Source organism: Suricata suricatta, chromosome 10 (genome assembly GCF_006229205.1).
Source record: "Suricata suricatta isolate VVHF042 chromosome 10, meerkat_22Aug2017_6uvM2_HiC, whole genome shotgun sequence".
Taxonomy (NCBI): domain Eukaryota; kingdom Metazoa; phylum Chordata; class Mammalia; order Carnivora; family Herpestidae; genus Suricata; species Suricata suricatta.
In genome coordinates, this window is record NC_043709.1 from 46454582 (window position 1) to 46477596 (window position 23015).

At 38.3% G+C, this 23015-nt stretch overlaps 1 protein-coding gene across 3 annotated transcripts in view; it reads right to left on the reverse strand.

The window, feature by feature from the left end:
• NUP107 (nucleoporin 107) overlaps positions 1-21656 on the reverse strand; it is a 43301-nt gene extending 21645 nt beyond the window's left edge. The window contains exons 1-12 of one of the 3 annotated variants that reach the window (XM_029954168.1): positions 21471-21656; positions 19179-19270; positions 18619-18705; positions 17570-17685; positions 15402-15546; positions 11281-11384; positions 8790-8917; positions 7649-7697; positions 5666-5737; positions 5225-5313; positions 3049-3127; positions 501-614 (exon numbers count right to left, since the gene is read on the reverse strand). In XM_029954168.1, coding sequence (XP_029810028.1) covers positions 501-614; positions 3049-3127; positions 5225-5313; positions 5666-5737; positions 7649-7697; positions 8790-8917; positions 11281-11384; positions 15402-15546; positions 17570-17685; positions 18619-18705; positions 19179-19270; positions 21471-21478 — 1083 coding nt within the window. In that variant the 5' untranslated portion in view covers positions 21479-21656. Of the gene's footprint in view, positions 1-500; positions 615-3048; positions 3128-5224; positions 5314-5665; positions 5738-7648; positions 7698-8789; positions 8918-11280; positions 11385-15401; positions 15547-17569; positions 17686-18618; positions 18706-19178; positions 19271-21470 lie in introns of those variants that run through there. The other 2 variants (XM_029954169.1, XM_029954170.1) reach the window with 2 other exon arrangements.
• Between the last annotated feature and the right edge of the window lie 1359 nt (positions 21657-23015).

Sequence of the window (23015 nt, forward strand, 5' to 3'; positions counted from 1 at the left end):
CTGGCAGCTCAGAGCCTGGAGCCTGCTTTGGATTCTGTCTCTCTCTCTCTCTGCCTCTCCCCAACTCACACTGTCTCTCTCTCAAAAATAAACATAATTAAAAAAAAAGTGAGATTAAAAGGAAGAAGTTTGAGGGTCGCTATAGTCTTCACAGGTAAATAGTGTCATCTAGAAGAGCAATTAGGGTCAGACTCATCTTAACTCTTAAAAATCAGAACTAAAAGCAATGGAGATATGCCTAGGATATGCAGTACAATATAGGGAGGCAACGACTGACTTCTTACAAAGGATTTTCTATTGGAGTTGCATACATTACAACACACTGCTTTCTGAAGCAACGTGTTTGTTATCACTGGAAACATTCAAACACAAAGTAGATCCAGAAATAATGCAGCAGAGATTATAGCATCGAGGAGACACACTATGTAGTCACGAAGACCCCTTCCAACTGAAAGAGTCTATGACTTTGAAACCGAGCTAGTGGGGTACAAATGACTTACCTCTTCCGTCATTCCAGCACGGATTAGAGTGAAAAGGTATTTGAGTAATCTGACTTCATCTTCTCTATCCAGATCATCAAGGGGCATTTTCTGTCTAATGGGAGCATCGGGGTCCTAGCAAACAAAAATAAACGAACAAATAATGATAAATTCTTTGTACCCACATGGATTTTAGACATCACCAAGAGATGATAAATCTCTTGAGTTTAGATACTGAAATGTTTATTTACAATTTAGTTAACAAAGGGAGTGAAAGTGTCACACAAGCATTCCAGAGACCCAGACCACTGTCTGCTGTCCGTTCAGAAGAGACTCTGTTGGCCCACACAGGGACATACCTCAGTCACACAAGGCAGAAACACAGTGCCAGCCCAGACAGGCGACTCTAAAAATGCTACAACATGAGTTGTACCCTGTTGTAGCAACTGCACCTCCAAGTTAATCCTAAACAGAATTAAGTCTCTACGGAGAACAAGCACAGAGGAAACATGAAGGAGGAGTCAACAAGACTTTCTATGACTTGGAAGTGCTTAGCTGGTACTTTCTGAGAACACAGGAGAAGAGAGTCCTAGTGGGATTAAGGCCGTATAAAACACACTGCTGTCCAAGAAAATAACTTTTCAAGAACAGATTTCTAATAAATAAATCTACTTAGAACAGTTTATTCTCACCTATTATTTTTCAGAGATAAAGAAATGTGCTTTTTAACTATTTGGGATAACATATTGTCCTCACTTTTGCAGCAAATGTCACAAGTGGTCATCAAGATGAATTTTAAATGAAAAGCTATTTTTTAAAAATGTTTATTTATTTATTTTGAGAGAGCATGTATATGTATGAATAGAAGAAGGGCAAAGAGAGAGGGAGAGAATCCCAAGCAGGCCCCTTGCTGTCAGCAGAGAGCCTGACACAGGACTCAATCCCATGAACTGTGAGATCACGACCTAAGCCAAAACCAAGAGTCCAATGCTTAACCAGCTGAGCCGCTCAGGTGCCCCTAACTGAAAAACTATTTTAATGTGACTCATTTCAAATGTTACTCTCATGTATGGTAATATGAATATCAATTCAGAAAATAAAATTTATTGTAGGTGAAATAGATTTTTTCACAAATATTCTGCAGAACAATACAATCATTCAGGTTTGGTACATGGTTTCTTTCTGGCCAAAAGGAAATCACAGCTTTCTACATGTTAAAAGTAAATGATTTTTAGTTGTTTGTTACAGGGTAATTTAGCTATGATATCTTTCCAGCTCTTCCAGTAGCTTCCAATTTTCATCAAAACCATTTGTGTTACCCAAGGAATTCTATCAATTATTCCAACTGTTACTTATTTCTCCTACTTTTCATTATAAACATTTAGTTCACATTTCCAGCTGTCACAAAACTCTCTTCCTTTATTTCTACAAGAATTGGATTCCTGTTCTTTTCAAATCTATGGTTATTCCTATCGCTCATATCCTAGAATGGCCTTTCTAACCTCAAGCTTATGCAAAGCTTTTCCCCTTGTGCTTTGTATATATGAGGCTTCATGAGTCATCACTTTAAGGTTGAAGAGTCAGGGGCGCCTGGGTGGCTCAGTCAGTTAAGCAGCCGACTTTAGCTCAGGTCATGATCTCACGGTTCATGGGTTTGAGCCCCATGTCAAGCTCTGTGCTGACAGCTCAGAGCCTGGAGCCTGCTTCAGATTCTGTGTCTACCTCTCTCTCTGACTCGCCCCGGCTCGCACTCTATATCTCTCTCTCTCAAAAATAAATAAACATTAAAAAATAAATAAATAAATAAATAGAGTTGAAGAGTCAAACATTATGGGAAGACCAAAATAAATCTTTTATTTTTTAAATTTATTTTTTATTTTAATGTTTTATTTATTTTTGATACAGAGAGAGACAGAGCATGAGAGCGGGAGGGGCAGAGAGAGAAGGAGACACAGAATCTGAAGCAGGCTCCAGGCTCTGAGCTAGCTGTCAGCACAGAGCCCGACGTGGGGCTTGAACCCACAAACTATGAGATCTGACCTGAGCTGAAGTCAGAGGCTTAACCGACTGAGCCACCCAGGCGCTCCATTAATTTGTTTTTAAAGCTGGCAAATCACTTTCTCTACCTTTTTTACAATTTAAAATTCATAGGCAACAGATATGTTCAAATACATTCCATCAAATTCAAATGCAACTAAGGAGTTAGGGGTAAAGAGTAATATGCAAACCTTTGGGAAACCAAAACAAGGATCCCTAGGAAGAAAATTCTCAGCCTTTAACACACAATCACAGGAGCGCCTGGGTGGCTCAGTCGGTTAAGCCTCCGGCTTTGGCTCAGGTCAGATCTTCCCTTTGTGTGTTCTAGCCCCGCGTCAGGCTCTGTGCTGACAGCTAGCTCAGAGCCTGGAGCCTGCTTCCAGTTCTGTGTCTCCTTCTCTCTCTGCCCCTCCCCCTCTCATGCTCTGTCTCTCTCTGTATCAAAAATAAATAAAACATTAAAAAAAATTTAAATAAAAATAAAAAACAATCACAGAACCTTGAAGACAACTGTCATTTCAAAGAAACTTACCAGTTCAGTGACAAGAGGACGGATACTTCCTATATAAGAAGGCAGCTGCCGCTGCTTCAGGGTATGCAGAGTATTTTCCCTGCAAGAAAAATATAACATTTTTAAAGGGAGTAACTTTAATATGTTTATGTAAGGAAATAAAGTAAGATAAAGTCAAAGTAGAAAAAGAGAGTGTAAACCCAGAAAACCATGCAAAAATGCTAAATATAAAGAGGCATTTTAGGGGCACCTGGGTGGCTTAGTCAGATAAGCTGCCTACTTTGGCTTAGGTCATATCTTGTGGTTTGTGGGTTCGAGCCCCATGTCAGGCATTGTGCTGACAGCTCAGAGCCAGGAGCCTGCTTCAGATTCCGTGTCTCCCTCTCAAAACAAATGAACTTAAAAAAAAATTTTTTTTTAACATTTATTCACTTTTTGAGAGAGAGAGAGATGAGTATGAGTGGGGAAGGGTCAGAAAGAGAGGGAGACACAGAATTTGAAGCAGGCTCCAGGGTCTGAGCTGTCAGCACAGAGCCTGACGCGGGGCTCGAACCCATAAGCACTGAGATCATGAACCGAGCTGAAGTTGGACGCTTAACTGACTAAGTCACCCAGGTGCCCCAAAACAAATAAACATTTAAAAAAAATTTTTAAGAGGCATTTTAGCTCAGATGACTAATGATGTTAAACATGTTTTCATGTCTTTATTGGTCACTCATCTGTCTGCTTTTGTGAGCTTATCTGTTCAAATCTTTGTCCCCTGGCCTTTATTTTTTTTATATTATCTCTTTATTACTGAGTCATAGTTCTCTATCAGATACAGTCTTACATTTTTCTTCCAGTCTGTCTTGCCCTGTCTCATTTCTTAATGATGTCTTTAATGAGTAGTTTTTCATTCTAATGAAATCCAATTCTTCCCCAATTATTGCTTCCTATGAACTTTCTTATTCTTGCCTATCCCCAAGTCACAAAGATGTCCTCCTACGTTTTCCTCTAAAAGCTCTGTGGTTTTAGCATTTATGTTCCATCTTGAATTAAATATTGGGTATGGTGTGAGGGAGGTGTTTTTTTGCATGATATTTAGTTTTTCTGCATGGTTTGTTATAAAGACATTCATTCCCTCACTGGATTGCTCTGACGCCTTTTACTGAACACTAGCTGACCATCTATGTGTGGGTCTGTTTTTAAGTTCTGTATTCTGTCCTATTGATCAGTAAGGAAAAAAGGACTAATTCATAAAAAAATGTGTGAAAACAAGACATTTTACCTTAATTCTTTAAATTTTAAATGAAAATTTCTTCCTCCCAGAAAAATCACAACTACTCAAGATTTAACTTTTGACAAACACTGAATAGCACTAATTTCCTAGTTAAGCACAGAAATGATATAAGTGGCTTGCAGACTTTGTACAGGCATAATGCTACTGAATTCAAATGCAATCTGAACGTTTTCTTCAGGTCTTAATAGAAACTTTCCCTGTAACCTAGGGATGCTTTTTGGTTTCAAGGTCCTAAAATAATTCAGAAGTATTAAAGGATGTAGTGACCACAGCTTTTTTTTTTAATAAGAAAAGCACAAGTAGCTAGAAACATAGCAAAAGTATCTTGTTGATAATCAAATTACATTTGTTAAAAAATACAACCAGGTACTGTTTGAAAACACAAATCAGACCATGTCATTATTCTCTTCTCAAGGTTTTCAAACACATTTAAAATAAAGTCCTACAGCCTTACCCTAGCCTGCCTATTAAAGTCCCATATGAGCTGACTCTCTTCAATCTCATTTCCTACCAAACTTTTCTTTGCTGTGTTCAGACTGGCCTCCTTGCGTAAATACTTTGTTTTCAGGATGTTGGCAGTTTCTGTTCTTGTCTAGAACAACTTGTCACCCAGATTTTGGCATGTGTTGCCTCCTCTCATTCATTACCTGTTACTACTTTAGAAGAGGCGTGCCCTGATTACCTCTTCTATTTAAAGCTGGACCCACTGTCATCTTCTATCATCAACTCTCTATTTTTCAAAGCTCTAATTGCCCACCAGGCTAAATATTTACCTGTGGTCTAACTCTCTTAAAGAAGGTTAACACCATAAAGGCAGGGTTTTTATCTGTTCTGCTGACAGACTAAATTTAAATATTTGTTGAAAGACAAACAAAACCAATACTGAGTGACATCAAGAATAAACGTTTAGTAACTTACCAATATACTGATTTTGCATAAAACTCAATGTTATCAGAAAAATCTCCAATTTCATCTTTTGCAATGCTCTCCAGCCAATCCACCACCAGCTAGGAAAGAAAGAAAGAAAAGAGTCTTAATTCAGAAAGTTTCTGATTAAAAAATACCAACAATTTTTCCAACCACTACTTTTGCTTTTATAAGATACATAAATAAGGCAAAAGAATGAAATTTTCTATAGGAATAATACAGTTCTTAAAAGCTATTCCTGGAAATACTATGGCTATTAATTTGAAAACGGAAGAAGAAGGTTCTTAACTCCTTTTAATTTCAAGTAAAAACATCAAAAAGAAAAAAAGTTTTTTTTAAGTTTTAAATTTAAAAAAGTTTCAGTTCTTTGTGTGTCATTCACCTTTTCTCCATGCTTCATAAAAAAAATTTTTTTTTAAATTCTCATCTTACCTGACTTTGCCGGACAAGTGGATCTCTCTGAAATAATGTTTCTACCACCATTTTCTCACTGGCATTAAGGGCCTATTCAAAAATTATTTAAAGAAAGGGAAAAAAAAGAAGATGCTCTAAGAATATTATGTTAATAGAAAGGAAAAGGTGAATCTGACATATATTCAATTACCCATAAACATTTAACCACACAGCAAATCTGAACATTTACATGTGAAAACTTTTCATAAGCAAATGTCAAACTGCTATATCAACCTGCAGCTGCTCTTGATACTTTTCATTCTTTGGCTATACTTGGAATTTTAAAACTCTACTTCCTCGGAGATGTTGTTTCAGGAAAATAAAACAGAGAACAAAATGAAACAAGCAAAAAAATCATAATAAAGGACAGGCTGCAATCATGTGACATCAGAAAGTGAACATTTAAAAACTTTTAAACTCTTGGGAGGGGGATGTGCTAAATGGGTGATGGGCATTAAGGACGGCACCATGTGGGGCACTGGGTATTATATATAAGTGATGAATCAGTCAATTCTACTCCCAAAAACAATATTACACTATATGTTAACGAACAAGAATTTAAATAAAAATTTGAAAAAAAATTAAAAATTTTAGACTCTTTCATTCTACATAGCAGAAGTTGATAGGTGATAAAATTTTACAGTCCAAGGGCTTTCCCTTAACAAAACACTAGATAATGAATAATAAAGGAAAACCTCACAAGTGTGATCACATAAAAATGGAAATATCTACTTGACTAAGACCCCTTACACAAAACTGAAAGACAAGTAAAAGGAGGACTCTCTTTAACATATAGAAGAGGAAACAATAATTAGAAAATGAGCAGAGGGTATAAAGGCAGAATTCATATAAGAATATTAATGCTTAAGAATGAAGAATACTAGGGATGCTCGGGTGGCTCAGTCGTTTAAGCGTCCACCTTCGGCTCAGATCATGATCTCAGTTCGTGGGTTCGAACCCCGCAGTCGGGCTCTGTGCTGACAGCTCAGAGCCTGGAGCCTGCTTCAGATTCTGGGTCTCCCTCTCTCTCTGCCCCTCCTCCACTAGCACTCTGTCTCTTGTCTTTCAAAAATAAATCAACGTTAAAAAAATATTTTAAGAAAATGAATAACATTCTGCCTTGCTAATGATCAATAATATACACCTTAAAGTGACACACCTTCTCTCCAATTGGCAACATCAAATAATTTAGAGTAAGCATTTTTACCCACACTCAGTACACTGCATTAGGAAGGCAAGATGACAACCTATCAAACTTGTGACCCAATAATTTCACTTTCAGAAATGCAGAAAATACTGAAATACATAGATAAATACAAAGAAGAATGCTCACTCCATTACTGATTGCTACAGTAGAAACAGTGGAAACAACCTAAATATGTCCATCAGAATGTCTGAAAAAAATTACGGTTCTGGCATATTACAAAAAAATAAGGTCAACCTACATGAACTGACAGAAAAAAAAATATTGATGATTAGAAAAGAAACTCAGTATGATGCATAACTGAAATCACACTATATGTTAAAATAAACAAAACCATGGGGCACCTGTGTGGCTCAGTCAGATAAACCTCTGACTTTTGAGTCCACGCTGAACTCTGTGCTCACAGTGTGCTTGAAATTCTCTCCCATCCCCCCCACCACACATACTCTCTCCCTCTTGTGTGTGCACACACTCTCTCAAAATAAACATTAAAAAAAATGTGCGTGTGTACGCATAAAGATGCACAGAAAAATGTCTGGTAGCAAACTGTTAAACTGAACAGTAAGGAATAAAAGAGGACTTTTACCTTTTACTATATAATATAAATCATATTGGATGATTTTATATGAGATTGTATCTTCTGCCTACTCATAAAATTTTTTAAGTGAAGAAACTCAAGATGGAGGTCAGAAATGAAATGCTATTACTAAAAACCATTTTTAGTTTTAAACACTTATAAAGGAAAAAATTAAACTTACACTAAGTACAAACATATTTTCGTCTTCTAATGCAGACTGTATTCTGTCTCTGAGGAAAAATAACAAAATGAAACAGGGTTAATTTGTGCAAATTTATGAAATCACCTTTTGAATTATATACATACACACACCTACATTCTCTGCAGCATAAATGAGTTGAGTTTCCAATCAACTTAACCATTCTTTTGAAACAAAGATACAAGTAATAAATACCTCCTGGATGTTTTCTGAACAAAACTGAAACTTACTAAAAACAGACACTGCAAAAAGTCTTTTCTGGTTGCCTGCTAATTAATACACACTCCTAACTTTTTTTTTCTTAAATTTTTTAAAAATGTTTTTTATTTATTTTTGAGAGACAGAGACAGCGTGAGCAGGGGAGGGTCAGAGAGAGAAGGAGATACAGAATCTGAAGCACACACCTAACTTTTTAATATGTTTTCACACCCCAAAAATTAAATGATCTAATTTTCTTTCAAGATTTTCTCATCACAATGAGAAAGCAGCAGATGAGAGCCAAAATCCCCAAGCATCTGAGAGAAGGAAAATTTGATTAACTTCTTTCAAACTGCCACTTTACATAGTCTATTTTTCAGTTCTTCTTATCTTAAAAAAAATTTTTTTTTAATGTTTACTTATTTTTGAGAGAAAGAGAGAGTGCAAGGGGGAGGAGGCAGAGAGAGAGAGAGAGAGAGACAGAGACAGAGACAGAAGCTGAAGCAGAGTTCTTTTTCTTGTTTATCCTAAGTACTGTGGAATTTTCAGTACTTTCCTTATCTTATTTTTGGGAGCTACCAGCTTTATGATCTAATATTCCCCTCTTCCCTCCTAACTCACCCCATGACAAGGCATTAGAAATAGTAAGTACCAAAAATAGCAGAACCTATTTCCAAATAGATTCTACTCTAACGTTTAAAATAATTTGCATATTTGGGCGCCTAGGTGGCTCAGGTCATGATCTCAGTTTGTAGGACAGCCCTGCGTCAGGCTCTGTGCTGACAGTGTGGAGCCTGCTTGGGATTCTCCTCCCCACCCCTTCTCTCCTTGCTCCCCCAAAATAAATAATCATTAAAAAAATGTTTAAGTTAATTTGCCTATTGGTTATCTTGTGCTTATTTCACTTATGAGGCCTACACTTTACCTATACAGAGAAGCCAGCAGCCTCCATGTGACCATCTCCTGCTGAAGAAGCCAGAGCATACTGGCTGTTTTTGAGAACTTCTGAAGTCCAGGTGTTGCTCGGCTCACTATTTTACTCAGTATATTCACCTAACATAAAAAACAAAAACAAAAACAAAAACGTAAAGAGGTTTTCTAGAATTCTGAGTTATTAACTGTGTATTCTTCAAGTGCATAGTGCTAAAACTAAATATATACACATTTATAGTATAAATTTTTCCTATCTATTGCCTTTTTTAAATTGAATAGAAGTAACGCATTGCCTCTAAAAACGGCTTTAATTTGAAGTTATATGAGTATATATGTAAAAGTTTGACACACTCTAGATTTCAGATTAAACAAAAACAGCCATGGGTACATTTTTTTCTTATGTATAACCTAAATCTAACCCAACCCTGACAAATCTAACCTATATTTAACCAGAAGATAAACGAAATCTAACCCATACCTGGCAAACTGATAACATGAACAGCATAGCAATGAAAATTAAAAATAAAGTTATCTTCAAATTATGCCTGAAAAACGTATATAATATATCAAAAGAAAAATATTTTAAGACTGGTACTAAAACACTGTCATTGCTAACCACAACTTAACCAAAGTCCCCTCCTTGTTCTAAAACCATAGTTCTTAACCTTTCTTGGGTTGCAGATGTGAGAATCTAACGAAAAGTATGGATGTTTTCCCCAGAAACACACACAAAATTGTTTATCAGAAAGCATAAGGATCCAAGGTAAAGGAAGACTTTAAGTTATGAACAGTACCTCCTAGTCTTCTCAAGGAGAATTCAGAAACATGAAGAATCACTACCACAACCACAGGTTTTCCCTCCTTTTAAAAAGTACTCACAAAATAATGTTACTTTCATCTTAAGGCCAGTATTTAATAAGTGCTTATCTCTACTTCTCATTATTTTCTACTGGAACTCTAACTCTAGTAAGTCACTGATTGTTACTGCTTTTGTTAGTTAATGAAGCTACTGCTTTTATCGTGGAATAATTCAGAGCTTGATTATTAAACAATATTAAATGATCAAAAAGAGTTGGCTATTATTATTTTAATCATTCTTGAAGTCCATTCTTTGAAGTCCATTTATTTAGTTTAGTTTTTTTTTTCAGTCATCTCTACACCCAACATGGGGCTTGAACTCATAACCCTGAAGATCAAGAGTCACCTGCTTTTCCAAATGAGCCAGCCAGGTGCTCCTCTTTTTCCTTTTTCAAAAAATAGACTTAATGTTTTAGAGCAGTTTTAGGTTCACAGCAAAACAGAGTGGAAAATACAGAGTTCCCATTGCATTGTGCCTATCAAGATCCAGCACGTTAGTGGAACATTTGTTACAACAATGAACCTACACTGACATGTCATTATCATCCGAAGTTTATGGTTCACATATGGCTTCACTCTTGGTGTTGTATGTTCTACAGGTTTTGACAGAAATGACATGTATCCACCATTATAATCTCACACAGCGTCACTGCCCAAACATCCACCATGCTCCACTCTTTGCCCTATTTTCCGCCACCCTCTGGGAACCGCCGATCTTTCACTCTCTCCAAAGTTTGCCTTTTCCAGAATGTTGTATAGTTGCATTCACGCAGTATGGAGCCTTTTCCAATTGGTTTCTCTAGCTTAGTAATATGCACTTAGGGTTCATCCTTGTCTTTTCAATGAAGGCTTGATGGCTCATTTCTTTTTAGCACTGAACAATACTCCACTGTCTAGATGTACACGGTTGATTTATCCATTCACTTACTAAAAACACACCTGGCTGATTCTGAATTTAGGCAATTACCAATAAAGCTGCTATAAACATTTATATGCAGGTTTTTGTGTGGGCATAAGTTTTTAACTCATTTCGGTAAATACCCAGAGTATGAATGTTGTTGAATCACATGATAAGAGTATGTTCAGGTTTCTAAGACACTGAGAAACTGTCTTGCAAAGTGGCTCTACCATTTTGCATTCCCACCAACAATGAAGGAGAGTTACTACAGCTAACATTTGGTATTGTGAGGTGTTTAGGACCTTTGCCATTCTAATAGGTGTATGACATCTCATGGTTTTAATCTGCATACGATGATGAACGTCCCTCCATACTCTTATTCGCCATCTGTAGATTTTCTCTGGTGAGGTGTCAATGTGCTTTGTCCATTTTTTTAATTGGACTGTTCATTTTCTAATTATTGGGTTTAAAGAGTTCTTCATATATTCTGGATTTTCCTTTTTTTTAAAGTAGCAGAATCCTGTTGCCCCCACCCCCCAAAAAACTTAGATGGACCTTCAATAAGCAAACAGCAGAGCTGCTCTGGCTAACCTCCCAACCATGCTACCCCTACCACTATACCCTTAAGACATCTCCCTTACATACAGTATGGAAATTCACAGGTTGATGCTGTTCTAAAAACTGAGAGTACTGAAGTTCAAGCAACAATGGAGTGAAAGTAACTTACCTGACTACTACAGATGTTTTCATATTCTTCTACAAGGTCAAAAACAGTATTTGAAGAGTGCTTCAAGTAAGACTGCAGGAAATCAGAAAACATACTCATGGATGCTAGAACACATTAAAAAGAAAAGGAACAAGAAAGTTAAGTGACATACTGCTAGGCAATTATGTCTATGAAAACTTAAAAACACAGCTACACATCTCTTTTCTTCTGCTATATTTTCTTAAACATTACAACAACGGTGGGGTGCCTGGGTGGCTGAGCCAGTTTAGTGTCTGACTCTTGATCTTGGCTCAGGTCATGATCTCAGTTCATGAGTTCAAGCACTACATTGGCCTCTGCACTGATGGCGTGGAGACTGCTCGGAATTCTGTCTCTCTCTCTCTCTCTGTCTCTCTCTCTCCCTTTCTCACCCTTCTCCTTGCCCCCCAAAATAAATTAAACAAAAAGAATTGTAATTGTGGTAAGATAAATCTAACAAAATTTACCACCTTCACCATTTTTAAGTGTACAGGTGAGTGGCATTACGTACATTCACAATGCTGTGCTACCATGACCACCATCCACCCACAGAACTCTCTTCATCATACAAAACTACAGCTCAGGATAGCCAAAGCGTTCCTGAGAAAGAACAAAGCTGGAGGTATCATACTTCCCGATTTCAAACTATACTACAAAGCTTGAGTAATTAAAACAGTATGAGAGGCGCCTGAGTGGCTCAGTTTGGTAAGTGTCCCAACTCTTGACCTCTTGACTTGGGTTCAGGTCATATTTCACAGTTCTTGAGATCAAGCAGCACACAGCCTGCTTAGGATTCTCTCTCTCCCTCTTCCTTGACCCCGCCCCCGTATGTGCACGTGCTCTCTCTCAAAATAAATAAAGTTAAAAAAAAACAACAACAGTATGACAGGGGCATAAAAACAGACACATAGATCAATGGAACAGAACAGAGTCCAGGAACAAACTCCCACATGTATAGACAACTGATATTTCACAGAGGAGCCAAGAATACTCAGTGGAGAAAGGACAGCCTTTTCAGTAACTGGTGCTGGGAAAACTGATGACCACATACGGAAAAATTAAACTGGACCCCTAGATGATGTCACTCATAAAAATTAACTTCTAGGGCACCTGGGTGGCTCAGTCAGGTAAGCATCCCACTTCGGCTCAGGTCATGATGTCATGGTTTGTAGGTTCGAGCCCCACACTGGACTCTCTGCTGACATCTCAGAGCCTGGAGCCTGCTTACAGTCCTGTGTCTCCCCTTCTCTCTGCCTCTCCCCTGCTCACATTCTCTGTCTCTCAAAAATGAATAAACGTTAAAAAATTTTTTTAATTAAAAAAATTAACTTGAAATGGATTAGAGACCTAAACGTAACACCTAAAACCATAAAACTCCTAGAAAAAGATACAGGCAAAGAGCTCCTTGACACTGGTCTTGGTAACTTTTCAATATGACACCAAAAGCACAAGAAACAAAAGCAAAAGTCAAAAAGGGGGATGACGTCAAACTAAAAAGCTCTGCACAGCACAAGAAACAATGAACGAAACGAAAAGGTAAACAAGCAATCAATGGAACGGGTGAAAACATTTATAAACTATGTATCTGATACGGGGCTAATCTCCAAAATATATAAACAATTTATTAACAAAAAAATTCAGTCTAATTATAAAAATGAACGCAGAGTACACTTGGGATTCTCTCTCTCTGTCCCTCCCCTGCTCTCTCTCTCAAATAAATAATACACCTTAATAAATAAACTTTAAAAGTAGACTTAAAAAAGGAAAATGAAGAAGTTCTGAAAATCTAGTGATAGCACTGACTGTAGTGAACAAATCTGTATTATCTAATTCAAAGTTGCTGAGAGACTAAATCTAAAATGTTCTCACCACAAAAAAGAAATGGTTAATTATGAGATGTGAAGAGATGATGGAGGTGTTAGCTAACAGTAATAGTTGTACTACAATATGTAAATGTATCAATTCAATGTTACACACCTTACACTTCTATGTTACATGTCAACTATATCTCAATTGAAAAAAACCTAAAACTCTGTACTCACTCTCTGTTCCCTTCTCTCCCAGTCCTCGGCAACCAGCATTCTACTTTGTAGGAGTCTGATTACTTTAGGTACCTCATGTAAGTGGAATCATACAGAATTTGTTCTTTAATCTTTTGCTTATTTTATTTAGCAAACATCCTCAAGTTTCATCCACGTTGTAGTATGTATCTGAATATTGTTACTTTTTAAGGTTGGATAATATCCCACTGCATGTATATGGCACATTTACTTATCCATTCATCCATCAGTGGGCATTTGGGTTGCTTCTACCGTTTAGCTATTCTGTATAAGGGGGCTACAAACAAGAGCATACAAATCGGGAGATCCTCATTGAAGGTTTTGGGGACATACACCCAAAGGTAGCATTGTTGATCATTATATTCCCACCAATAATGTACAAAGCCTCCAATTTCTCTAAATCCTTGCCAACGGTTGTTATTTTATGCTTTGTTTTGTTTCAGTAGTATCCATCCTAACGGGTATGATGTCATGTCTCACTGCAGATCTGATATGCATTTCCCTAACGATCAGTGAGGTTGAGCATCTTAACATATGCTTACTGGCCATTTATATATCTTCTTTGGAGAAATGTTTATTCAAATCCTTTACTGTGTTTTTGTTGTTGTTGAGTTGTAGTTCTTTTTTCAAAAATTTTTTAAATGTTTATTTTTGAGAGAGAGTGCAAGCAGGGGGTGGGGGGATGGGGACAGAGAGAAAGAGGGAGACACACAATACAAAGCAGGCTCTAGGCTCTGAGCTGCCAGCAGAGTCTGCTGTGGGGCTTGAACTCATGGACTATGAGATCATGACCTGAGCCAAAGTCGGAGGCTTAACCGACCAAGCCACCCAGGCTCCCCAAGTTGTAGTTCTCTCTACATACTGTATATTAACCTTTTATCAGAGATATGATTTACAAATACATTCTCCTATTCTGTGGGCTGCCTTTTCACTCTACCAACCATATCTTTTGATGCATGAAAATTTTAGATTTCTATGTAGTCCAATGTATCTATTTTTTTCTCTTGTTACCTACAAGTCTTTTAAGAGCCCAAGGATGTGTTTGCTATTAATTTGTCAACAATTACTACAAAAATATGAGCCAAAATTTAAAATATCTGATTTGTATTTTAAACACATAACAAAGTAGCTAAGAAAGGTGTAACAGATGCTAAGATGATATATTCTACTCAAGGAAAATATACACCCTCTACTAAAGTACTATATCATACTTAAGGTCTCATCCATTATTTATACTAAAAATGAACATTGTTTTTCTACTTTATCAATTCAGTACATAGGATTTCCGAGTCACTCAAAATCTGAGTACATATTACTGGCAGATACTATCAGGAAGCAGTGGCAACAACAGTGTTAAGAGCAGGGCTGTGGAATCAAACTGCTTAGTTTCAAATCCTGGTGCCATCCCTTCCCAGCCAGGTGAGCTTATGCGAGCTACCCATCATGAGCAGCGGTTCCCTTTCCCCTCTAATGGGAACAGCTCTTGTAACTCTTCAGGGACTGCTACGTGAGGTACGTTCACCCCGAGGTAAGCACACGGACTCTCATGTCCGCTGACGATGATGCTAAAATGAAGATCCCATGGGATAATGAGTACATACAGACATATGAAAAGCAAACTTTCTTCCCCAAAGAGAACAGTAATAACCAACCTGAAACTAGAACGGTCTTCATACTATTTGAAAAAAAGACAGCGTTAGCCTTCAGGTCAAAACATGTCAACAATATTCGATAAAAACTAAACCTACAGAAAAAGAGATGCTCTTTCAACAGAAATATGGAAAGAATAAAGATATGAGACTTGTCTAATAATCTAACAAGGCATTTGACCTGAAAAATAAAGTGGCAAGATGCTGCTCCAACTGAGAACCAAGGTGAGAGCCTCCATCTTCCGGAGCTACTACATCAAATGGCTCAGCCATTACCAGAACTCATCAGCTTAATGAAAAGTATTCTGTAATGACACTCAGGGACATAAGGGGTAGTCTCGTTGGTCTTAGAAGAGCAAGAGGCTCCTATGTCAAAGAGCTCAACGCGTTTTACCAGCTTCGCCAGGGTCATCCTCACGTAACATGACGGCACTGAGAGTTATGTCCTCTGTGACGCTGTGGGACTCTGTACTTGTGAGGAGTCCCGAACGCTGTGATGGGAACGCAGCAGCCCAATTACTGTCATCCAGGTTAGTCACCTTAAAAAGAAAAAAAGAAAGAAAAGGAAGATACAGAAAAGCAATGAGCCATTGCCATTGAGTAAATAAAGACATTAATGGCTATTTTGTTAAGGAAATCAGAGCTTTGAGGGCCGTTTTCTCTGTACTACTGTATCTTTTTTAAAAGACAATAAATATTGCATCTTGTAATCTTAAGCTGATATTAACATGTAAAATAAGGCAGTCCTACTGCTCTAAATTCACATCAGTTTTTTACTACTGGGAAAACATACAGGACAAATGACCCAGTTTTTTCAACATATAGACACTAACAAAACAGATGACAGAGGAACTTCTAGATTAAAAGACAAGACATACCAAGCAAATGCACTGTTTACCTTATTTGAATCCTGATTTAGACAAGCCAACTTAAGAAAATTTGACACAACTGAGGAAATGTGAACACTTAGTAAAATACATACAATAATGAAAAAAACATATATACAGAATAGATATTTGAAATGATAAATAAATTACTCTGTATGTGGAAACTTAGATATGATAATAGCATTCTGGTAAAGAAAGGAATGTCTTAGGTGTCAGAGATATGCACAAAAATACTTATGGGTAAAATGGTATGAAATCTGGGAGTTGTAAAGTAACAAAGGGGAAACACTTGTGGGTACAGATGACATAAAATCAGCCATATATTAATAACTGGGCAATGGCCACATAGGGGCTTACTTTACCATTTTTGGACACGTCTAAAATGTTTAAAAACATGTTTTTTAAAATCACCTTTATTTAAAATCCACCTTTTTAAGCCAGAGAAAGCTATCTGAAGGTTTAAAAATGTGTCTTTATTTAAAATCCAGGCACAAGCAACAATAAAAAATGTATATTTTATAATAATACCCACTTATTCTGTTCTAGGCTTTAAGAGACTACAATTTTACTATTGCTCTTGCAGTGCTGAGGCGGTAAATAATAAGTCATCTTATTTTTTTTAACACCAGATGTAGTCAATTCACTCATGTTTTCAAGTAGAACAAGGTAAACAGATTCAAAGGCAGCATAAAATTATTCAAAGACTAGATCATTGTTAGACATTAACATTCTAAATACCTGTAAGACAATAATAAATATTTAACAGATCAATTACCTTTTAAGGAGAGGCTTAACAAACCAAACCATACTTCAGAAAACACCTAATCTAAACAATTTCAAGTGTGTGCAAAAATCCCTGTGACTTTTTTGGGGAGCCTGGGTGTAAGCTTAGTCAGTTAAGTGTTTGACTCCTGATTTCAGCTGGGAGATCAAGCCCCATGTCGGCCTCTGCACTGACAAGCTTGAAGCCTGTGTGGGATTTTGCTCTCTCCCAAAACAAATAGGTAAACTTTAGAAAAAAAAAAAAAATCTCTGTGCCTTTTTAGTAAGTGCAGAACCAAATACAGAACTGTTTTTATCTTGCTTTTAGCACTGAATTTTCCATCATACTATAACTATTCCAAAAAACTCTTCTGTTTCCTTCTCAATTAGATACAATCCTTTCTTTTTCTACAAGGTATTTGGAACACCTAGGTGAAGTCATTCTGTATCAGTTCATATGGCATTTCTTCTATTTTCAATACCGTATCACAGTGATAAAGAGTGCCTCATCTACTTTTTCCAACGTTTTCTCTTTTCTTTCCTTTAATCCCCTGTCTCTCTTCCTTATGATACTCTTCATCCATTACTCTCGGCTTCCTACGCTTCTATACTTTAAAACAGGGCTCAGCTTTTATAGTCATCAGCAACCAATCAATTTATTTCTTTGGAGAAGCAGACTGTCAGATTAACACTTTCTATCTGCATCGAAATGCTGCTGGTATTAGTTTCCAATGTGACAGGAGAAGCCTAAGGTTTTCAGTTTTCTGAAAAGCCCAACCAAAAAACGATTTCAAACTATATAACCTAATTAACTCTTTTGGGGACTATGACTTCAAATCTCACTAGAGGCTTTTAAGCTAAATATCTTAATTATAAGACAAGTGGGAAATGTTCTGCCCATTTTTCTACATACCATAGACAGATTTCCCAAGAACCCTGAAGACTGTGTAAGCCGGGGAGACCTCCCTCCTGTTCCAAGAATGCAGGAAACATCTGGATGCCTCAGTAAGCTTCGGCTGGGTGGAGTAACTACAAACGAGAGGTTAGAAAAAGGATACAAAGTGCATGAACACTGATCATGAAAACAAAACAATCAAACAACCAATAAATAACTTTGTTTCCAATTATTTAGATCCTAATCAAGTAAATACTTAAATATTAACATTTCCATGATAGGAAGATTTAACTTATTTTTGTCAACTTGATCTTTTGGTACTAGCCAAGCCCACCAGGAAAATCTTTTACCGCAAATAGAGATGCTTTCATTATAACATAACTAAGTAGTAAAAACAGGACACTAATGAGTCCATGGATTCTTCATATTCCAATTTTATAAAAAACTGAAGGGGCAGTTTAGTGTACAGGGCATAGGCTTTGAAGTAAACAGATCTTTGTCTGAATTTTGGTTCCATTACTTACTTAGCCATGCTGTCCTCACTGAATAACTTCTCCAAGTCTCAATTTCAGTTTTGGCAAAATAGAGATAATACCTACATCGCAGTTACTGCATATTTATGTAAAGTACAGCACCTTATACATGGCATGAGTTCAACAAATAGTAATGCAATCATTATTATTTGTTCTTAACTACTGATATTGTAACCAAAGATTATTATGTGTACTGTAAACTTTAACATATAGCTATTACTATTATGTTGCTAAAACACCAATATATTTAAATATATAAATTTATGTTCTATATAATTAATATATTATTAAATGCTTTTAAGGACAAAAAATCTTATGAGGCGCCTGGGTGGCATCAGACTTCGGCTCAGGTAATGATCTCATAGTTTGTGAGTTCGAGCCCCGCATCAGGCTCGCTGCTGTCAGCGCAGAGCCCAATTTGGATCCTTTATTCCCCTCTCTTTCTGCCCCTCACCTGCTCACACTGTCTCTCTCAAAAATAAATAAAACAGTAAAAAAACAAAAACCAAAGAAACAGAAAGCAAAAACTCTTACAAGGTGGTCGAAAAGAACTGGGAGTTCGAGGGATAGCCTGGTTTCTTGGTGTTATATTAGCAGAAATTTCATCTTGGGATGGCCGAACTATAGGGAGAGTTAAGAAAAGTTCTCCGTACAAAAAAACACCGTTCAAGTTAGAATTAACCATATTTACCCTATGTAAAATATTTGAATACATTTTTCAAGAACAAGGTTTTTATGGCTACCACTTTTTCTATGCAGAGAGTAAATCACTCCCTCTACTGCTTCATCTCTCAGATATCAGTCTTAGATTACTACACACTCAACTCAGAGGACTTAGATTTCAAATTTAAAAAAGGGTATCACATCTCAACAGAAGCTAACTATAACAGGATAGCAATAAAACAGAACATCCTTATTTTCAGGGCAACACAAATTTTAACCTCTCTGAATTTCAGTATTACGTTAAAAATAAATTACCACATCATTTTATTACAATAGTGAGTGTCTAATACCTCTCATGAAAAGAAAATTCTATAATCTTGATTCCAGGTATGTTGTAATTTGTATAATGGTGCTTAAAATGCAAAGGATACTGAAAACTCTTTTTTGAGCACTCTGTTTCCGTGCAGTCCGAGTCACTTCTGCCTCTCGGATCACAGGCGATGACATCTCTCCAAAGCCACTCCTGAAATAGTATAATTAAGTTCATGGGAATGAAATGAGAATGTAGCATCTGCAAAGAACTTTACCATGACTGGAGCAAAGGACCCTGGGTCAGTCAAGGCATAGACCCCAGCAGCCAAGTCTTTGACCTTTTGGTTAACAGTGCTCTTTGATTCCAAATCCTGCTTATGCCTCAAAGTCCTTCTTAAATCTTTCCTGCACAGACATCTTTGAGTTTGTAGCACTCACTATGTCATTTTCGCCCATGGAATGATTTCAACACTTGGCATCTATATTATAGCACTGTTTTACATCATTGCTTCATGAAGGTTGGTCTTTCCTCTGTTGAATTGAGGAGTTCCCTGAAATTGCAGGAACTATCTCTTAAAAGGATCTTCTGTAGTTTCCCAAACTCTTCAAACCATGGGAACTATGAAAAAAAAAATCTGTTGTTTGGACTGGTGAGATGGGAGGCTAAGTGAAAAAGTATTCTAGTAAATTGGAGAAATGTTTCTTTAAGTTATTTCTCCCTAGAGTACATTAATGGTATTTCCTGTCTCAGTACTGTTGCAGTTGTCCCTAATTTCCCGTTGTTCTCAGCCCAAGGTCTAGAAAATAGAGATCTGTATTTTGAGGGGTCCCTGGGTGGCTCAGTTGACTAAGCATCCGACTTCGACTCAGGTCCATGATCTTACGTTCCTGAGTTAGAGCCCTGCATCCAGCTCTGTGCTGACAGTTCAGAGCTTGAAGCCAGCTTCAGATTCTGTGTCTCCCTCTCTCTGCCCCTCCCTGACTCCTGCTCTGTCTCCCTCTCTCAAAATAATAAACATTAAAAAAAAAAAAAAAAAGAACTGGGGCACCTGGGTGGCTCAGTTGGTTAAGCCTCCGACTTTGGCTCAGGTCAGATCTCACGTTCGTGGGTTCGAGCCCCGCGTCAGGCTCTGTGCTGACAGCTAGCTCAGAGCCTGGAGCCTGCTTCTGGTTCTGTGTCTCCTTCTCTTTCTGCCCCTCCCCCTCTCGTGCTCTGTCTCTCTCTCTCTATCAAAAATAAATAAAACATTTAAAAAAAAAATCTTAAAAAAAAAGAACTGTATTTTAAGACAAGAATCTAATACGCTTTTCTTCTACTTAAAATCTTAAGATAGCTCTGAAGCCTACAGAAATTTCCAAGTCCAAATTTCCTTTGCTTTTACACTCTAACCCCCAACTTACCAGTTCAGCCTTACATTCAACCACAAACATCCCCATACAAACATACATTGCATGTGACCAGCTATACAATGCATTCCTTTTCATATTCTTGCGCCCCTACATGTTGTTTCTTCTATAGCCGCCTCCATTTGCTCCTCTGATCCACCTGGTGAACACTTACTCAGAAAAGAGTCTCCTGGACTCTGGACACATACACATCAGGTTGGCAACTTGGTTCTTCTACTTATTAGCTTCTTAACTGTGACCAAGTTCTTAAACACTTTTAGCCCTAATGTAATCTATGAAAAGAGGATCATAGTACCTCATAGGATTGGAGTAAAACTAAATTAGCTAATAAAATATATATGATTAATAAAGCATTTACAGCACTCAAAGTTATTATTCAGGCCAACTAGACAGTAACCTCCTTCGCGAAGATTTCCTGATACCTCCCATGGCAGGGAGACTTTATCACATCCTCATTTTCTCTCCCCACAGGGAAGTTAAAACACATTACTCTGCACCGCTCCGTTGTCTCCTCCACTATTACTAATTTCCAGAGGCCAAGAACAGGAATAACACACCTTTATAGCAGGATGCTAGCACAGCGCCGGGCTCCTAGAAAGACCTCAATTCAGTAACTATGCTGGAACTTGTAATCAGGAAGTCTGGGATGAGATCCCAGTTCCATCACTGACTGGCTTTGTGATCTCAGGGAGGTCACTCCGCACCTTGAACGCCGGACCACCTCCTATCCCGCCCACCCCAGCAATGAAAAATGGTGCGCCAAAACGCAGAACAGATGGCAGAGCTGCCGCAAAAGCGCAAGGGATGATCACTGTCCATATCCATTCGCGACCCACACTACCTTTCTTCCATCATCTGCAGAGCCTACCAGCCCGGGAGGAGAGTGCGAGGGTGAGCACCCGGGCCTTCCTCGGCTTCCTATGGGAGCTGGTTTGCCTATTTTGTTCCGCCCGACAAGCCGGAAGGGTAAGTCTCCTAGCTGAACAATGACCACCACAACTGACCTGTCCATGGCCACAGCCTTCTCCACCGAGAAGCTCGCAAATTTGACTCCAGCTTAACCACCGCGTTTTAGCCTTCCCGCTCTCCGGAAGCAAACCCTTCGACCCGGAAGCATGTCCAAGCTAAGCGGTCCCAGGAAAAAAGGGGAGGGAGGAAGAAACACCTTTCCCCTCGAGCGCACGCGCGACGACTTCCGCCTTACTGCCGCAGGTCCGGTCTGCGCAGGCGCGAAGGTTGTGCTCCAGTGTGATGGCGTCTGACGGGGCCGGGTTGGGCCGGGCAGGACTGAGCCGGCAGCGTAGGAGGCGGGGCCTGATGGGCTTAGCCGTGAGGCGTAGGGGCCACTTAGCCTGACTGGCATTTGTGGGCGTGGTCCAGGCGCCTAGTTATCCTAGAGGGAGACGACTTAAGTTGATAACCTAGAGAAATGTGCCGGTATTTCCTGGTATTCTCAGGAGCCTGGCACTGAGAAGGAGCCTGGACTTGGAAGTCAGAGGTGCAAGTTCTGCCCTCCACCTCCGGGATACCTGCTGTCTCCCTGTGGTCACCTTGTTTGAATTGTAGCGTAACCATCTACAGTTCTTGATACTGTTTTCCATAATGGGTATTTGCGGGGTTTTTTTTTAACTTGGTATTTTTTCTTATTAAGGAGAAAAGGATCACTTGCCTTATAAAGCATAAAGAGTGGGGCGCCTGGGTGGCTCAGTGGGTTAAGCATTGGACTTAGGCTCAGGCATGATCTCCTGGGTTGTGAGTTTGAGCCCGCTTGTATTCTCTGACCCTCCCCTGCGGGTTAGCTCCCTCGTTCTCTCTCAAAAATAAATGGTAAAAAAAAAAAAAATCATAAAGAGTGATATGTAAGTAATGAATCACTAAATTCTACTCCTGAAACTGTTACACTATATGTTAGCTGGAATTTAATAACTTGATACAAACTAACAAAGCATAAAGAGTGATGGAATTGCCCTCTATTTCAAAGTGCAAAAAGTAGTACATTGCTGCGCAGAAGGAATCAAAGCTTTGCCTTACCCATTTACATTCTACTGCGACCCTGGGTAATGTATTGGGAAGGCCTCTTTGTACTGGATTCCCATTAAGACTGATGTGCCACCTCACACCAGTCAGAGTGGCTAAAATGAACAAATCAAGAGACTATAGATGCTGGCGAGGGTGTGGAGAGACGGGCACCCTCCTACACTGTTGGTGGGACTGTAAACTGGTACAGCTGCTCTGGAAAACAGTGTGGAGATTCCTCAAAAAACTATCCATAGAACTCCCCTATGACCCAGCAATAGCACTGCTAGGGATTTACCCAAGGGGTACAGAAGTGCTGATGCATAGGAGCACATGTACCCCAATGTTCATAGCAGCAATGTCAACAATAGCCAAAACATGGAAAAAGCCTAAATGCCCATCACCTGATGAGTGGGTCAAGAAGATGTGGTATATATATACAAAGGAGTACTACATGGCAATGAGAAAGAATGAAATATGGCCATTTGTAGGAAAGTGGATGGACCTTGAGGTGTCATGCTAAGCGAAATAAG